The 19,141-nt window shown below is 30.6% G+C and overlaps 5 protein-coding genes across 5 annotated transcripts; 2 read left to right on the forward strand and 3 right to left on the reverse strand.

The window, feature by feature from the left end:
• Window positions 1-911: 911 nt before the first annotated feature.
• On the reverse strand, window positions 912-2,572 carry LOC128392797 (MOB-like protein phocein). Its single transcript, XM_053352876.1, has 2 exons — window positions 1,624-2,572; window positions 912-1,494 (listed from the first exon to the last, which is right to left on the reverse strand). Exon 1 carries the CDS (start codon window positions 2,560-2,562, stop codon window positions 1,882-1,884), a length of 681 nt encoding a protein of 226 aa, XP_053208851.1. The 5' UTR covers window positions 2,563-2,572; the 3' UTR covers window positions 912-1,494; window positions 1,624-1,881.
• LOC128392792 (serine/threonine-protein kinase minibrain-like) lies at window positions 2,565-4,547 on the reverse strand. The gene has a single exon (XM_053352872.1). It carries the CDS (start codon window positions 4,359-4,361, stop codon window positions 2,817-2,819), a length of 1,545 nt encoding a protein of 514 aa, XP_053208847.1. The 5' UTR covers window positions 4,362-4,547; the 3' UTR covers window positions 2,565-2,816.
• Window positions 4,548-4,725: 178 nt separating this feature from the next.
• LOC128392799 (MOB-like protein phocein) lies at window positions 4,726-6,546 on the forward strand. Its single transcript, XM_053352877.1, is given in 3 exon segments — window positions 4,726-5,574; window positions 5,577-6,124; window positions 6,251-6,546. Coding segments are annotated over 2 exon segments (675 nt in total). The 5' UTR covers window positions 4,726-5,180; the 3' UTR covers window positions 5,858-6,124; window positions 6,251-6,546.
• Window positions 6,547-7,052: 506 nt separating this feature from the next.
• On the forward strand, window positions 7,053-9,694 carry LOC128392795 (uncharacterized). Its single transcript, XM_053352874.1, is given in 3 exon segments — window positions 7,053-8,355; window positions 8,817-9,057; window positions 9,060-9,694. Coding segments are annotated over 3 exon segments (984 nt in total). The 5' UTR covers window positions 7,053-8,220; the 3' UTR covers window positions 9,668-9,694.
• Window positions 9,695-9,812: 118 nt separating this feature from the next.
• Window positions 9,813-17,832, reverse strand: LOC128392791 (mucin-5AC-like). Its single transcript, XM_053352871.1, has 3 exons — window positions 17,170-17,832; window positions 14,356-14,498; window positions 9,813-11,603 (listed from the first exon to the last, which is right to left on the reverse strand). The coding sequence occupies exons 1-3, from the start codon at window positions 17,504-17,506 to the stop codon at window positions 10,041-10,043; spliced, it is 2,043 nt and encodes a 680-aa protein (XP_053208846.1). The 5' UTR covers window positions 17,507-17,832; the 3' UTR covers window positions 9,813-10,040.
• Between the last annotated feature and the right edge of the window lie 1,309 nt (window positions 17,833-19,141).

Below are 19,141 nucleotides of genomic sequence, written 5' to 3' on the forward strand. Positions count from 1 at the left end.
CGAAATTTTCTTGACCCAGGAAACATCGGGTTCATTCAAATTATTTCGATACATTGATAAGTTGCGACAAAACAATCTAAACCCCGCACCAATTGGACTTTCTGCAAATAATAATTTAACTAATTTACGATCAACAACTCACATCATCACGACCCAAACAAGTCGAATCATGAAAATTTCCCATACCAACATATTGATCGCACCTTTACTGACCATTCTGACCCAAACTCTAAGTCCAGTGCACTCCTTTTCTATCATCACCTGGTCACTTAATTTAGTTTACCCGTTCAACAATTAAGGCAAATAGTTTTTCCTCAATAATAGTCGTCGTTTTCATGTCGGATGTTCACATTTTTTTCGGCATCATAATCAGAATGGACCCTCAGGTCATATCTAATTTACTAGCAATCAACGGTTGGGTTATATTGTTTTCCGCTTTAATTGCTATTCACACTTTTGAAATCCACTTGAATAAGGTAAAGTTAATTATAATTGTAGTTAACTCACTAATCGGGATCGATTGTTTCAACAGCTACAATCAACTACTGTTTATTTTCATCAAGTTTGTTGCCAAAATCTCACTTGATACTAATATTAAGGTGAGTAAATTCATTTGAAATTTTGATCAGGTTAATTGTTATTTCATCTAATTATAATGAATTGCTGAAGTTATGGACTGAATGTCGAGTCCTTATAACGGGTTGAGGCTGAAGACTTTTTCACTCTAACAACAGAGCTTTTCGTCATCGTGGGTTTTAATTGCTGAATTTTTCTCTCAACAATTTAGTTTCTTGCTGAAAAGGTTTCAACAATGATGCTGTTCGATATTTGATTCAATGGAATTGATCAATTGTAAAACTGATTTGTATTAAAGGAAAGAAAAGGAATTGAATAAATTGTGTGTGAATCTATTTTTTGTTTTTGTTATGATTCCAAAGTATTTATTGTGCTCAGACAATTTGTGATAATATTTGATAAATATACAAATTAGTTGCGATGATGATATATGTTCATTGAAGATAAATTTGATAAATGGATTGTGAATAGTTATGTAAGTGTATATGTTATGAGGTAAATTGGATAGATTAAAAGAGTAAATTAAATTGATTAAGCTTCACTTTCCTCCGTAGGTGAGTATTCATCTGATTCCTCAGGTGCCAAATATTGCTACAATTAGATGTTCCTTTGACATGAGATTATAGTTAATTACAAAAATCGTGAATCGTTTACCAAAGGGCGACTTGTATTATTGAAAATTCACCAAAATACTTGGATGATAAAAAAAGTCTGACCAAATATTCGATATAATCGTCGACACACTGAACCTAATTTACTATCAGATGAAACATGTAAAGAGGTTTTAGTTTTGTTTTGTTTCTCATTTTTGATTTAAGTCAAAGGTTGAAGATGTTGATTTGATAAAAGTTGATCGTGGAAAAATCAACATAATGTTTTGAACCGGAAGATTAATTATCTTGTAACTGGTTCCATGAGCTAATGGTGGAAATAAGCATGCCAAAGAATAATAATAATAATAAGAAGAAGAATTGATAAAACATCTTAGAAAATGAATGAATGGATAACGAGTTAGAATTGAATTTCCGTAAGCTTGTTTTCACTAACCAGAATTTTTTGATAAAATCTTGTCAACTTATTAAGATATTGGTGTTTTTTCATATTGGAGTAAATTATCAGGTTAATTGTTGTAGATGTTGTTGTAGATGTTGTTGTTGAAAATGTTGTTATTGTGATGCTATTGTGGATGTTTTTGTAGAAATTGATGTTGATGTTGATTTTGTTGTTGTTTTTCCTTTAGACGATTGGATTGAAATTTTCGATTATCAAATGTTTCCCATGTTGGTGAAAAATTGAGTATCCTTTTTAAGCTTCACTTTCTTCAGCAGCTTCTGGGACTTCTGATACTTCCGGTGCCAATATTGGTACAATTAAATGTTCCTTTGACATGAGATTATATTTTGTTACAAATATTGTAAATCGTTTACAAAGGTGACTTGTATTCTCAAACTCATCGAAAACACTTCGATGGTGAAAATATGCATGACCAAATATCCGATATACTCGTCGACACACTGAACCTAATTTACTAACAGATGATTCCTTCATGGTTACTCGAGAAGGAAAATATTTTGTATTATTTAAAAGACAAGAAGCTCCATCCAATGTATGACGGGTATAGTCTATGGCAGGACATTCTTTCGGTGTTTTATGGGCTGCACACAAGAAAATCCATTGCTCCGTTGCGGTCATTTGTATACACATCTCGGGAAGACATTCTTTCTGTAATTTAACAGCTAATTTATTTAATTCCATACAAAATTGACGAAGATGCTCATATTTCCAGGTTCCTTCATCTTGACCCTCCGGTGGTGATAATATTTCATCAATATTTGAAGTATTACAGCGAATTGATTGTTGAATTAACTGTTGTACTGCCAAAGTTGAATCCATATCTTCAAACGATTCATCGGCCCAATCATTAAATTCAATACTTTTTATTCCTTTGGAATTGCGTCGAAATATTCTACCAGCAACTGTCATCATAATTATTTTTACCTTTACCTTTACCTTTCTCTCTTTCTCTCTCTTTTTCTCTCTATCACTTTTTCACTCCTTCACTTTTCTCAATTTTCAATCTTTATCTCTCCAATTGTGTCTCCTTCTCCTCTCGTTTTGTCTCTAAATTCTTTTTCGTGATCTTTCAGGTTATTAACACCAAAAGAAATCACAGTTTATCACATTAACACCACCAATCACCAAGAAAAAAGAGAAGAAAATTTTTTTAAAAAGAACAAAACTCAATGAGAAAATAATGATTGATCTGTTAGCGGACTTATACTGTGACTGGTATTGGTATTGGTGCTTCCATCATTGGTACGACGAAAAAAACTGTGCTGAAGCGCAAGGTGAGGTGTTAGACGATTTTTCGGATTATAATCTAGCATCCTTAAAATGAGATCTTTAAATTTTAAATAATCGGACACTGAATGACCAGGTTCACCTAAACGTCGTCCACCAGGACCACCGGTTTCTACTCCCAAAATGTCATGGAGTTTCCTTGAGCCAGGAGGCATATACTTTTTACCTTCCTGTGTTAGCTTGAGTGTATACTCTCCTCCATCAGAAGTTTTATCGAAAAATTTGGTTGATTTTGCTGTTTGGTCAAGAAGATATTTAGGTGGTAAACCAAGTACTTCGACAATTTTATTTATCTGGTCAAATTCATTTGCACCACTGAAAAGAGGTTCTCCTGTGTGCATCTCTATCAATATACAACCAAGCGACCACATATCTATTGCCATGTCATAACCAATACCAAGTAAAACTTCAGGTGATCGGTAAAACCGGCTTTGAATATATTGATAAATCCTATTGCCCAGTTGACAGGAGCTTCCAAAATCAACTATTTTGATGGCACTACGCTTGGGGCTACAGAGAAGTATATTCTCTGGTTTTAGATCACAATGAATAACAGATACTTCAGGATGGGTGAGGAACATCAATGCTGTACAGATTTGCTGAGCAAATTTACGGGTTAGATTAAGAGAAACACCGCGAAAATTGGTATTCCTTAGAAGATCATATAAATTGTAAGATAACAATTCAAAGACTAGGCAAAGATGATTACGCCACATAAAGTGTCCCTTTAATTGAACAATCTTCTCTTTACCGGCTGAATATATTGATCCATTTGCATCAAAGTTATTCATCATATCCAACAGTTTTACCTCAATTTGTGCCTGATTGAGAAACGGTTTCTTATTCTTAATTATCTTAATGGCAACATGGCATTTTTCTTTGATATCATAGGCTTTGACTACTTGTCCAAATGATCCTTTGTTAATTAGAGAATCAATCTCATACCTATCGGAAAATCTTTCACCTGGTCTAACAATATAATCATGATTTTCATCATCATGTCCATCATTGTGTAGTTTTCTCTCCTTTTTATGGGTTGTATTATCATCTTCACCTTGATTTTGTTGAGCACGTCGTTTCTTTTTAGCATAATACATCTCGTTTATCCTTTTATATGTTTTTATCAGGTCCACACTAAGCTTACGTAAAGGTGCTGATGCTGGATCACGGAGTTTTAAGTTTAACAATTTAGATGAGTGATTGGAAAGTGAGGAAACAATTACATCATTACAATTTACAACAGTTCCACTACCATTATTTATACCACCAACTCCTACACCTCCTACACCACCACCACCGCCACCACCTCCACCAGTAACATTAACACCAACAACAACAGAACCAACAGATTGTCCAGAATTGGCTGTAGATGAAGCAGCAGCAAGGGCAACTAATTGATCCTGAGTAACAAGTCTACCATACATGCCGGTGACTGTTAATAGTTGATTATGATTTACTGGTTAACTAATTAACTGAAAAATTGAAAACATTAAAAATATGGTAATAAAACACCAAAGAAAAAAATATATTAACTTAGATATTATTGAAGATGAAGAAAAAAAAATAAATAGAGATTTTTTCAGTTTTCAAAAGAAAGTAAAAAAAAAGTAAGACAAAAATGTAGACAGAGAAAAGAAAGAGGAAAAGTTAACGACATCTAGTGGAGAAAAAGAGATAACCACTTAATTCTAATTCTAAATCTCTTTGTGCTCAGCGCCATCTGGAGTTTCTTTTTCTAAACTCTGTTGATGTTGAATTTTTTTCTTTCTTTTCTATTGTTTGTTTTGATTTTTATTTCTTATCAAATTAAATTAATCAACATTTCTTTTTTGGTATGTTTGCAGTTTAGATTAGAATTTGGTTGAAATTGGTCAACTAATCTATTTAATGGAATTGGATTAACGTTCCTGTTTTCCTGTTTATCATTTAATTTTATAAAAATTCAATTTCCTTTGCTTATTAACTTGTCAAGTCTATTGAGTTTAATTTTTTTGTTTTCTCTCAATTGAGTTGTTTTTAAATTTTCTTCGCATCTTATTTTTTTGTGATTGGTGGTGCTAATGTGATTTCTTTTGGTGTTAATAACCTGAAAGATCACGAAAAAGAATTTAGAGACAAAACGAGAGGAGAAGGAGACACAATTGGAGAGATAAAGATTGAAAATTGAGAAAAGTGAAGGAGTGAGAAAGTGATAGAGAGAAAGAGAGAGAGAGAGAAAGGTAAAGGTAAAGGTAAAAATAATTATGATGACAGTTGCTGGTAGAATATTTCGACGCAATTCCAAAGGAATAAAAAGTATTGAATTTAATGATTGGGCCGATGAATCGTTTGAAGATATGGATTCAACTTTGGCAGTACAACAGTTAATTCAACAATCAATTCGCTGTAATACTTCAAATATTGATGAAATATTATCACCACCGGAGGGTCAAGATGAAGGAACCTGGAAATATGAGCATCTTCGTCAATTTTGTATGGAATTAAATAAATTAGCTGTTAAATTACAGAAAGAATGTCTTCCCGAGATGTGTATACAAATGACCGCAACGGAGCAATGGATTTTCTTGTGTGCAGCCCATAAAACACCGAAAGAATGTCCTGCCATAGACTATACCCGTCATACATTGGATGGAGCTTGTCTTTAAATAATACAAAATATTTTCCTTCTCGAGTAACCATGAAGGAATCATCTGTTAGTAAATTAGGTTCAGTGTGTCGACGAGTATATCGGATATTTGGTCATGCATATTTTCACCATCGAAGTGTTTTCGATGAGTTTGAGAATACAAGTCACCTTTGTAAACGATTTACAATATTTGTAACAAAATATAATCTCATGTCAAAGGAACATTTAATTGTACCAATATTGGCACCGGAAGTATCAGAAGTCCCAGAAGCTGCTGAAGAAAGTGAAGCTTAAAAAGGATACTCAATTTTTCACCAACATGGGAAACATTTGATAATCGAAAATTTCAATCCAATCGTCTAAAGGAAAAACAACAACAACAACAACAACAAAATCAACATCAACATCAATTTCTACAAAAACATCCACAATAGCATCACAATAACAACATTTTCAACAACAACATCTACAGCATCAACAACAATTAACCTGATAATTTACTCCAATATGAAAAAACACCAATATCTTAATAAGTTGACAAGATTTTATCAAAAAATTCTGGTTAGTGAAAACAAGCTTACGGAAATTCAATTCTAACTCGTTATCCATTCATTCATTTTCTAAGATGTTTTATCAATTCTTCTTATTATTATTATTATTCTTTGGCATGCTTATTTCCACCATTAGCTCATGGAACCAGTTACAAGATAATTAATCTTCCGGTTCAAAACATTATGTTGATTTTTCCACGATCAACTTTTATCAAATCAACATCTTCAACCTTTGACTTAAATCAAAAATGAGAAACAAAACAAATTCAACCCTCTTCAAGTGTCCACACTGTAACATTCATAGAGAAATTTACTAATTGTCATCAAAAATCTAAAGCTTATTGATATTAAATTGTATCATTATGTTTACCCTGAAGTTGAATGATTAAAAGAATACAAAATGACTAATTAAACACAAATATCATCTAAAAATTTAATTTTCAAAACTAAAATCTGAAATTCTATTAACAAACAAAACTTCCACTAGATGGCGACACAAATCGTCTTTTCTGATTTGTTTACATTTTTTGACACAAATCATTTAGAAAATTTGTCTGTAATTATCTAATTGTCTTCGTTTAATTGCAAATTAACTGATTGAATTTTCATTTAATAATTAATTTAAATTGTTTCATTAGGAATCATGGTTTGCCTTCCTTGTTTCTTCGGCCCTGTTATGGTTGTTCTGCTTCTCATTTGGAGTAAATATCTTCAACCAATTTTCCAGCCAATTATTGATGCTTGGTTTACACCTAAGGAGATAAAGGTAATTAACTTAATCTATAATTTGATTTTTCTATTCAAATGTGATTTCTATTAATCTCTTGTACGTATTCTATTCTTTATACAGGCTGGTAAAAAGGATGATGGTGGCAAATCTGATGGAAATGCTTCCTCATCGTGTCCATTTGAAAAAAGTGAAAAACCAGTCAAGGCTGATTAATTTGTTCTTCACAACTAATCATGGAAAAATAAATCGATTCTATATTGCACGATTAACAATATTTCGAACAGTGACCATTTAAATATCTCACCTCTTTCTCCATTGAAAACATATATATCTGTGAAATCTTGTGCTTTTGGCTTTTTATTTACTTTCCTTAACGCTGCTGAATTTGAATGTTTCAATAATTGTCATTCCAATTTCTTTTGCTATTTTATTATATTCTGTTAACTCTCATAGTCTAATGTCTAATATAATTTAAATTGTAAATAGCTAAACATTCTATTAACACCAGATTCCAGTTATCATGATTATAAATCCACCTTAATCTATAAATACTATTAATCAATCGGAAAGGAAATTACCAGCAGAACCATCAGATGAGGAAAAGGAAAAAGATTTCAAGAAAAGATTCAATCAACACCAAAGAAGAAACGAAAATGATTGAAATTAACGAAATCGAAATGACCAATCATCAGTTAATCAATGTAACCAATAATTACCAATCTTAAAAACCAAAGAAAACGCCATATTAACTAATCTGGAACTCAACAATTAACTCATTGGGGAATGATAATATCTTCATTCAATCTCTGATACATTTACATGATTAGGATTTTCAATCATAAGTTAATTAGCTGATATAAATCCAATCGAATTGAAATGGAAAAATTGAATCGATTAACGATACAATCAACCTCGGTTAAATAACCTTCTCTAATGATTATTATTATTTATATCACGATGATTACTAGTTATTGAAAACTTGATTAACAACTCGTACAGAAATTTAATCGCCATGGTTAAAACTCCCTAAGGCAATTTAACTACAAAAAAGTTTTCCCTTTCAGTTGATTAGATTTAGTTACCATTTTGATTTCCAATAAGTTTGTTGTACTTTAAATGTTTAATTTAACAAACAAAAGGACCAGAAATACAAAATTAAAGTTAATTAAGTTATAATACAATACCTAATTAAGAGTTAATTGTTTAAAATTACCTTTAATTATTATCAGTGAATTTTTATTCATTTCTCTTGGCGTTTCGGTTAATTGTTGTCATCATTTAATTACAGTCAATTAGGAGACAGTAAACAAATTGTTTCTTGTTTTGTGAATAAACAACAATCAACAAAGTTACGATTCTCATACAAATCAACAATCATGTCAACTAATTGTGACAATAATAATAAGCAAATTACTAATAAAAGTGGTCCCCTTGTTAAGGAGATGCAACAACGATTTAGTCAATTAATCAAAACTGATTCGGAACAATTTGATGAAGAAGACATTAAAAGGGTAAAGTAATTTAATTTTTTGTCAACAATCAGTAAGTAACAATTAGATTACCAACAATAATCATCAATGGTTCATTAATTTACCTTTTTCTGTTGTAGATCTTGTCTTAATTATAATACTATATTGTGATTTAGGTTAATCAAAAATTCAAATAGTCGAAACCAAAATTAGTTTAGAAAACAATTAACCTTAACATTGATCATTCATTTCATCAATCGACAAAATAAAACTTCATCTTCTTCATCTTGATTTTAAAGTTGATTTAGTTTAAAATCAAGTGATTAAAATTAAATCTCCTCGTGATTAACAACAAACTCAAGGTAAACAATTAATGAACCATAGCCATGATTAGTATCATGATTAACCAGATGAAAGTAAAAACTAGTAAATTACAAATAAAAATTTCTCATTAATAAGTAACTCTAATCGTTGGAATCTTATTCAACTATTGGATTAATCAGATAGCCGAAGATGATTTTTTCGTTAAGCGTTTTCTCATCTCTAGAAAGCGAAACGTTGACGCAGCATTTAAGATGATGATCGGAACATTAAAATGGATCAAACAGGAAAACTTTCGACGAACTGAGGCCAACACTTTTCCCGCTGAGTTTTACTTTATCGGTGCTCTATTTGATTATGAGCCCGATCTTGAGGGTAACTTTACGATTTACATTCGAGTCAAATATATACTTAGATGTGGACCTTGGTACCTCATGCGATCTCTTGGGCGAGTAAATTTTTCTACGATCTCGATATTAAACTCCAAGGTGCCTTCTACACGGTACTAATTGATTTCCAAGGATGTGGCCTGAAAAACGCTGAATTTGAGTTCATCTGGCATGCAATTAACGTCATGAGAACCTATTTACCAGCCTGTTTAAAGCAAATTCTGATAATTGATTTACCCAAGATCTTTAAATTTGGTTGGGCGATTGTCAAGAAATTAGTACCCGAAAGTGAACGGTCAATCCTTGTGTTTATTTCGAGACCTGAGATTTTCAATTACATTGCCAAAGAAAATGTTCCCGATTTCCTTGGTGGATCGTGTTCTCGACCCAATCAAGGTCCATCAATGGTACCCGAAGGTTGTCCAACCGCAATTGAATATGGACTTTCCAAAGGTGTTCCTCTTGACCAGTGCCTTAAAATGGTCAAAATATATGAGCCGATAATCAGAGAGTACAATTTATTTCAAATGGCTGATACCAATGGCGATTTAATTGAGAAAGTTGAATCACAATTTAAAAGTCTCTCTCAAGGTAAACCATTAGAAAATCCATCACTAACTGTTGATGATCAACAATCAACTTAATTCTCAATTAAATGGATCAATTTAAATTAAATTACATTTTTTATTGATTAAAACAAAACATTACAAAAATGATCATAGTGATTTCTTTATAAAAGTAACAATAATATTTGCTTTTGAATTTAAATAGTTAGAAAAAGTTTTTAAATTTTACAGTTAATTGTGTTTAATATTATAACGGATTAATCAGAATTGATTTTATATTTTATGATTTAGAAGGTTGGAAATGATTTAAAAATAAATGGGATGATTTAAGTGAGAATGTGTCAATTTTACCTCGCTGATAAAGTGATGGAAGTTAATTTAGAGAATTGGTCATCACAATTAAATCTAATCAAGGGAAGATAATTGTTACAGATTATTTTTCACTCAACTGTTATAATACTGATATTGGTATACGACGTCTCATATGGTCACCTGGACTAACGGCAATGACCATCGGCATCTTATTCATTTGTCCAGGTTTGAATCCTAAACGATTGTTCAAATTAAAGTCATTAGATGATGAATGTGAGGGTTGGTGTGGAGGTGGTGGTGGTGGTGGTGGTTTGTGGTGAGTGAATTGAGGTGGAAATGATGATAATAATGGAGGTGCTAAAGGAGGTGAAAATTTAACCGGTAATTTTGGGTCGTTGGGAGGTTTGAACGGGGATGACAATGGTCTCCATTGACCAAAGTCAAGAGATGTGACTTTTATTGATGTGCCCGGCGGAGGTTTATGATTAGGTGGGATTGGTGATACAGTTCCTAGAGAGATGGTTGATGGTTCTGGTAGAGGAGTTGTTGTAGTTGTTGTGGTTGTGGTTGTTGTGGTGGTTTTCAATCGTAAACCGGCAAGAAGAGATGGAAAATCAATTCGTGTTCGTGTTGTTTTGTGAGTAAACAAATTGGGATCTCGACTGGTTAATTTAATTGATTCATCGGTATAAACAATTGGTGGTGGTTCCGGAGTTGTGGTTGTGGTTGATGATGATGTCAATCTCATTCTTCTTGTTGTAAACAATGGAGGTATTGTTGTGGATGAAGATGTTGATGATCTTGTTGTCGTTGTTGTTGTGGGTGTAGTTGATGTAGTTCTAATTGTTGTAGGAGCTACTGTTGTTGTCGTTGAAGATGGCGATGATGATGATGATGCTATACTACCGGTCACGGGTCGTACTGTTGTTAATGAAGGTCGAGATGGTCTAAGTCGACTTGCAAATCGATTAATTAATGAATCATTTGGATTATCATTTGAATAACGACGATTGTGTTGTGTTGCTGATGACATTAATTGATTGTGACCAATATCATTGTGATCATTGTTGTTATAATTAGCTAATGGCTTTTGGTGTTTGTTATTTGACTTTAAAGAAATCAATGGACGGGGTGTTGTCGTCGACGTTGTTGTTGTTGTTGTTGTTGTTGTTGTGGTAGTTGTTGTTGTAGAAGTTGATCCTTGAGGTGTTGTCTTAGTTACTACTTGTAGTAAGGTGGGTTTTCTAGTTGATTGTTTCAAGGGTTTCAAATGAATCGCCGTTAAAACTGAATCAACGGGCTGATTACCTTCATTTCTTTCATAGAAAACATTTCCTCTTGTTATCTGTAAAGGAACTGACTGATCTTTCAAATTCAACATTGGATCTGTATGATATGATGTAACTGTTAACGAATCAAGATCGATCTCAGGTCGACCTGGTCCAATCATACGAAGTTGAACTAATCCTTCCCTCATCTCATGTTGAACCAAATGGGGAATCAGATTATCATTTTGAGATGACGATCGCGATTCAATATTATTATTGTTTCGTCCAAAGGCCAATGTGTTGCGAGCTTGAAGTATCTTTTTACGGTCAAGATAAACTCGAAAATGGACAATCAATGAGCCTTTTCGAAAAGCATAAACTTCACTTTTAATAATTGAATTTTCAATTGAAGTCCATTGAAAAGCTGAATGAATCTGTAACATTAAAAGGAATAAAAAAAATTAATTGATTAGTACAATTAAGTTTTGATATTTTACATAAATATGATAATAATAGAGGTGAAGTCACTTGAACAATTTTAGACTAATCAATTTAATTTGAATAATAGAAACAATCAGAAATTATCACAATTAATCAGCTAATTTTATGATTTGTTACAGTGAAAATTTAAATTTAGATCAATTTAATGACTCAATTGAATTAATTATGATAAAACAATAATGATTCTCATCATCTTAATGATTAAGACTTTTAATGATAATTATAATCAGATTGGGGAATGTGAATTAATAGTATTTATTAGGATATAAGAGAAGATTAAATTAATAAAATGGGAATGGTCAATTCACTTGAAACAATTTAGATTGACCAGCTAAAGGCAATTTACTCATTAATTTACTAAGTTAATTGCTGGTAAATTTAAAAGGTACGAATGACTTTGAAATTTAAGAGGAGGAGGATGGAGATGATGATGATGATGATGAGGATGACGATGAGATAATAAAATCGTTGTGTGAAAGTCTAACTTTAACCTGGATTAACTGAAGAAACATTTACTATCTGATTGGGAGGATGATGAAGATGGATGAAGATTATGAAGATTATGATGAGAGAGAGAGAGAAAGGTAAAAAAGGAAAGGGTAGATGAAACAATTTACAATTAAATGATATTTCCCAGAGTAAATTGTTAAATTGGTTTGAGATGAGAATCACATTAAAAACAATGCTGTTCCAGTTACCACACCCTAGAAAGATGAGGATAAAGATGAAGATGAATATGATGATGGTGATGATTAAATTTAAAGAGAAAAAGGTAATGATGATGTTGATGATTGTTAGCAAAATGCAAAAGAAAGGGTGGAAATGAGGGAAATCTAAAGGAAAGGTAAATAGTTACATCAATTAGAGGTTTAATTTTATATTCTTATTATGCTTAATCATAATCATCATCAGCTTAACTATTGCAATTAGTTTAACCATTTACGCCCTTACAAAACTGCCCCAAGGCACCGGATGGGTGATCGCAACTACAAGTCAAACGTTGTAGGAGTGATCATCATCATCATAATCATCACCATCATCATCAAAAAGGAATCAAAATAATCAAGATTTACCGTTAACTTCAAATATTCATTATTATTGATTGTAAATCGTAAATAAAAAAAACGAGATTATTTTTCCCATTCAATTGGAACGATGATTTTCAAGATCATGAGAGTTTGTTGTTGCATTTTTTTTCATGATGATATTGGTAGTTGATTGTTATCAATATTATCGATAAAAAAATCATCAGCTTAATCTTAATCATAGTCAATAATCATTATCAATCATTTAGAATGATGATAATCACAGAAAAAAAATATTCAATGTTGTTCTGATTTAGTAAACGTATAAAAAGTAAATCATGTTAATGAAATGAAGCGCAGAAGAAAAAAAAATGAAAATGATCTAAATTGGGAAAGATTAAGATTATCAGCAAAGTGTTAATCTCTAAGCAAATTCACTATTCAGATTAATGATTAATCAGCTAATCAGAATACAATAAATGGAAATTATTGCAAGTTAATTTTTTTTCACCCTTCTTCTTATTATAATAGTTGAAACTTATCATTAGAAGAAAACTTTTCCCTAATATCCTACATTCGCATTGTTGGGCTCAAGTTAATTGTTACAATTTAAATTCAAGTGAATTCATGTTGATAACAATAACAACATGATGATGATAATGATGATGATGATTAAGAATGATGAATATTATAAAGAAATGAAATTTTCTCTTCTTCTAATGATACAGTAATCATATTCATCTTTTTTAGAGCTTATGATTTTTTCTTTCAAAAATTCTTATTATTATTGGATATTGAATAACAACAGAATTTCATTCCAAGGTGGTTATCTTGTGGGTGAGATATTGAACAGATCATCATCATCATCATCGTCATTTTAATCTCCATCTTGTTCCTCGTTGAACAATAAGAGTAATTCAGTGAATAACAAGTAAATAATGATGAGGACATTAGAATCTAAGATGATGATGATAATATGTTGTATCTTTTCATTGGATTTCTTTTCATCATCATTATTATCATGAAAACAATGATATCTTCAAACATGAACTTTTGTCAACTTTATATTATCATTTGTGAGTCTTTTTCACCTTTTTCAAAGGTGAGACTTGATAAGAAACAGCGGGAAACCTGATGCTTTTCAATTAGAATCAGATTATTATGTGTATTAGGTAACGATGAGAAAACAGGATTGACAATTAGATAGTTTTAAGAATTAGCAATTGGTTAATGTAATTAAACACACCAATCTATTCAGTTTCTTTCTAAGATTATCAATTGAAATTAATTGCAATCAAATTGGCATTTCAATTCTCTGATTACAATTAACTGAACAAGAAATCAAGGAAGAGAAATAAAGTTAAAACAATGATAAAGAAAAAAAAAGTCACATTAAGATGAATAGATTTCACTAATCAGTAAAATGAACTATCAACAATTAAGATTGATTGAGAAAATTTTTAATTAGTCTAACCGATTGGAGATGATGAAAGAATCAGAAAGTATTATATTATAAAAACGGATAAAAGGAAGGAAGTTAAAATAATCGTTAATTGTGTTTCAGTTTATTCAAATTCATTGAAAGTAATTAAAACGATTTCGATTGTTGTTTTTAGTATTATTGTTGTTGTTAGACAATTAATTAGACTAATTAACTTACAATGGCATTGTATTTTTCGGCTTTCTCATGAAAAGATGTAGACGATGTATTGTACAAGGAAGGGACAAAATCGTCACCAGATATAACACGAAAACGTCCACTAACAGGTAATATTGTTGCTTTGGATAGATTAGTGATGATACCTGTTGATGGATTAAGATTAAAATGGATTAGTATAATTAGATTGTCCATTCGGTAATTGTAATCGTGATGAAGAGATGAAAAGTAGCAAATTATTCAAGATAATTAGATGAAATTGTGAGTGACTTTAAATTGTAAGTGTAGTTGTTGGTCAATTGTGTGTTGGCTGATGACCTGTTTCTTGTATCACAACATCCGGCAGGACATCGTCCTCATCATCATCATTACTATTATTATCTTCATCTTCATCTTCATCTTCTTTCCTTTTCTCTTTTTCTTGTTATTTTTCATTATCATCTTCAGACTGACCAGTTACTTTTTTTGAAAGTGACCATCTCTCAGTATGGCTTATGATGATGACAGACTTTAATTATTATAATGTAAGTTTAAATTATCATTTAGATGATGATGATGATGATGATGATGATACAGATGAAGCAGATAATGAAGAAGAAGATGATAAAAAAGATTGACCAGTAAGTTAAATCGTGTGAACCTGGTCATCTCTTTAACTGGACATTCAACAGTTGTATTTATTAATAACACAACAGCGTAAATTAAATTGCAATGACTAAATTTACATGTTAACCCTTGAGGGCATTTTACACTTGGAAAAATTAACTAACTAACCAAATAGTATTATTATTAATAGTTTCAGCTTATCTGTATCATTTTACTCAATCACAAAGTTAGTTAATTGTTCCCATTGAACAAAATTAAGATAATTTAAAGGACAAAATGAGCCTAGAAATTTGTATTATTCAATTGTGTATTAATTGAGTAAAAAATGACAATCTAATAATTTAAGTTTCTTAAACAATTTAGAAATCAAATTAACTTCATGAAAAACTTTCCATCTCAATCAAGAACAACAATAATTGATTGTTGTTGGTTAAATGATAAGTCAACAAGATAATTTGAATCACGAAAATCAATCAGCAATATTATCAATCATTTGTTTTCAATTATTATTACAATTAAGGTAATAACAATTTACCCAACTCAATTTTGCATAATTAGTATAATTAAAGTGATGATCATTCAAATCAATTGATCAAAACAATCAAATAAAAAATAATAGTTTTTAATTGAATTGGTGAAAAAAAAAGGTTAAGCCTTTGATCATGATTTTTCATGATAATTTCAAGCAATCAATTAATTCTTGTAGTTTATTGTAACAATTAAATATGCTAAATTTGGTTTACGTGAATTCAATGGATTAAAATTGAAGTCAATTTTCAACAATTTACTTGCAAATCATTTCGTATGATAATCAAAAATAATCACCCAAATGGTTATCATGTAAATTGGTGAGATTAGATTAAGATGAAGTTTTCTTATTATTGATCAATGATCAACATGATTACCATGATTAAAGTTACATTTAAATAGTTATTTTGAGAATCAAGATTAACTGGGAAATTTAATGTAATATAATTAAGTTAATAGCAGAGAAATGGTGAAGAAAAATCTAATTAAATTGTTGGAGTAAATTTAAAATTATGAATGTTCAATTGTTATCATGTTAATCAACATATACTGACAATAGATTGTAACTGTAATTGAGTTTGTTATTTATCTGATTGTTGTTGAAATGACAATTCTAATCAGGAACTGATTAACAGTTTTCTTAAGAAAAAGGTTAATCATATTCAAGACACCAAGTTAATCATCATCATCAAAATAAGGCCTTTGTTTCAGGGTTAGGAACAATCAAGATTATCTCTCTCTCTCTCTCTCTCTCTCTCTCATAATAATTTAATACTAATGCAAATCTGATCATCATGAGCATCATCAACATGACAATTCAAGCAATCAGAATATTTTAAAATCAATGAAAATTCAATTGTTATCAAAGTGAAAAACAAACTAAGGTAAAAGGAAGTAATCAACTAGATGATAATCAGTCAAGTTGATTGTTATCATTGATCTAAAGTGTTGAATTGAGTAAAAAAAAAGATGATGGTAAAAACTTTATGATTAACTAATCAAATCAGGATCAGAATAGGAAATAACAATAAGTATTGGAAAAGGTTATAAATATTAATCATGAATCGCTGATTAGGATTGGAATAAGATTAAGTAATGATATTGATTGTATCTGATTTGCAATGGACGAGAACAGAAATGATTAAGGTAATTTCAACAGAATTAGATTTATACCAATAAATATCGTAAAGATAATTTCAAGAAAACCACTGAATCAATTCATTGTCATGATAAAGTCGCAATTTGCTTTATCATGATAATTTTCATTCCAAATACAATGAAAATCAATAAGAATCGTGAATCGTGATAAAAACGATGAAACTGACAAAAAGTTGACAAAAAATTATTAATAGAAAGTAAATAAAAAAATATATATAAGATTAACATAAATCCGGTCATGAATAAGGTTGCAATTGTAATTGTCACCTATCATCCCAATTGATTAAACAAACACAATTGACACAATTGACTAAATACATAGTTAATTGTGAGCATCTTAAAACCAAATCAAATCTGAATTACCAAACTAATAAAAAAAAGCAATGAAGTTGATGATGATGATGGTTATTGATACACAGATTAATTTGCTCATTAAGATGATGATGGTTTTTACAATGAAATAAATGATGAGGATAATGATTGAGTTGGAGAGGAAATTTCATGAAAATGGATTAAGTAAATTACCTAAATAAACAGCAACTCCAATAACAGTTAATAAAGCGGCCAAAATAAGTATGGCCGTTAATAAGATGGCACAACAAGCCGGTGAACAGCAACGTCTTGTGAATGTTGATGAATCCCATGAGATTGTCGATGAGGCTTGGCAAGAGTTAATCATTGGCGGTATATGGTTATATGTGATAATCGAGGCTGGATGACTGTGCAGAGATGGTGCTGGTCCATATTCATCAATATTGTTTACCGTTGAGTCCCAAACAATGTAAGGTAAATCTTCAGGTGAAGCAACAAACCGACGGCCACACGAACCACCGCCATTGCCTCTAACCATTTTACAGGTCATTTTAATTCCATTGAATATTATTTTCTTTCAGGGTTAATTTGATATAAAACATGTAAATCTATTAAAATAAAGTAGAGAGAATATTTTCTTTTTCTTTTTTACTTCCAATCAAAAGGTAACAATAGAAATAAAAACAATCCTCTGGTAATTTTAATTTTCGACAAACATTCACAGTAATTAAATCCAAGGGGACATTTGAAGTTCACTTTACACTTACTAACAAGAGCTAATTAATTTAGAGATTGATCAACACTTAATTACAATTAACAAGTTTTTCTGTTACAAAGAAGTTGGAAGCAACAATCAAAAGTAACAAATGATTAATAAACAAAAAGAAGAAAAAAAAATTCGTTCTAACTAACATTCTCTTTCTCTCCACACTAGATGGCGCTTTGAAATTCGATTCCACGCCATCTGATGGAGAGAAGAGGAAATGTAATGAAAACTTTTCTTTCTTTTTTTATTCTTGACTGAACTTTTTTGGAACAATTAATTCTGAGTAAACATGGTGATTAATAGTAGAAATTTAATTTACCATGGTTTCTCAAAAGGTGAAAAATCATTTGTAAGAAGAGAAAAAAAGTTTTCTGTATTCATGAAAAGGAAGCAAGAAATTTGGTAAAAAAAAGAGAGAGAAAAGTTGAAAACAAATGAGAAACTTTTTCAAAAGAAGAAACTTTTTTTTTGTTCTAATAATTTTGTTTTCTATCTTTTCTTTTCTCTATTTGTATTGGGCTTGACTGAATTATTATAAAAACAAACAGCCAGAAAAGGCTGTTTTTTGTGTACAAAAATGATAATAATAATATGAGATTAAAGGGCTAAAAGAGATTAGTTAATAAGCTTAGTAAGTCAAAGGATTGGCTGAGGAAAAACATTGTTACCTTGATGACCTCGTTTGTTTTACTGTTTATTTCACGCAAAGTTTAATCAAAATAGAGGAAAAGAAAGAGGCCCAGGCCACTCTCATCTCTCTCTTATCATCATCATCATCTTAAATTCTCGACGGGCCAGGTCATCTAAATGCTTTATAAAGCTCACATCATCATCGTTATTATCAAAATAAACATGTAAACATAAACAAAACTCAACAACATCTCAACCCGAGGTTAAAGATTTTCATATTTATTATTCGTATTGATTGTAACGATCAAGTTTAAATCATGTAGTCTAAATTGTTTTGGTGACAGTTAATTGTAGTTGTCCCAATCAATGTGACCCATTCAAATATTGGCAAAATTTCAAAATCTAATACATTGATATCGATACCTTTTGAACTTTTTATAATAGAACTCGATTAATTGTCTTTAAAACTTTGATAAAATTACTCTAAATTCAACTTAATTGGTTAAATAATGGTAATGATAATGTTAATCAATAAGAAAAATTGATTGTCTGATTAGAAACTAAATTAAATGAGAAACAAATCGTTTTGAACCTAATTTAACCTTGAAAAATTGAATTAACTTAATGGTTTTAATCAATTGAAACCAATTTAAAAGGTTAAATTGTTAACAGTATCAGACAGGTACCACAATTTAATTGTAATCAAAAGGAAGGAGATAAAATAAATCACAAAAAATAACGGTTTATTTTCATCTCTCTCTCTCTCTCTCTCCTTTTTTCAATCAACTT

Source organism: Panonychus citri, unplaced genomic scaffold (genome assembly GCF_014898815.1).
Source record: "Panonychus citri isolate SS breed McGregor unplaced genomic scaffold, ASM1489881v1 Contig00137, whole genome shotgun sequence".
NCBI lineage: Eukaryota > Metazoa > Arthropoda > Arachnida > Trombidiformes > Tetranychidae > Panonychus > Panonychus citri.

Excerpts from the sequence above, each read along its gene's own strand:
- LOC128392791 (XM_053352871.1), bottom strand. The coding sequence starts at position 17,506 with ATGACCTGTAAAATGGTTAGAGGCAATGGCGGTGGTTCGTGTGGCCGT. Across the intron at positions 14,499-17,169 it reads TGGAGTTGCTGTTTATTTAG|GTATCATCACTAATCTATCC; the intron begins GTAATTTACTTA and ends ATCCATCAACAG. Across the intron at positions 11,604-14,355 it reads CCGAAAAATACAATGCCATT|ATTCATTCAGCTTTTCAATG; the intron begins GTAAGTTAATTA and ends TTAATGTTACAG.
- LOC128392792 (XM_053352872.1), bottom strand. The coding sequence starts at position 4,361 with ATGTATGGTAGACTTGTTACTCAGGATCAATTAGTTGCCCTTGCTGCT.
- LOC128392797 (XM_053352876.1), bottom strand. The coding sequence starts at position 2,562 with ATGATGACAGTTGCTGGTAGAATATTTCGACGCAATTCCAAAGGAATA.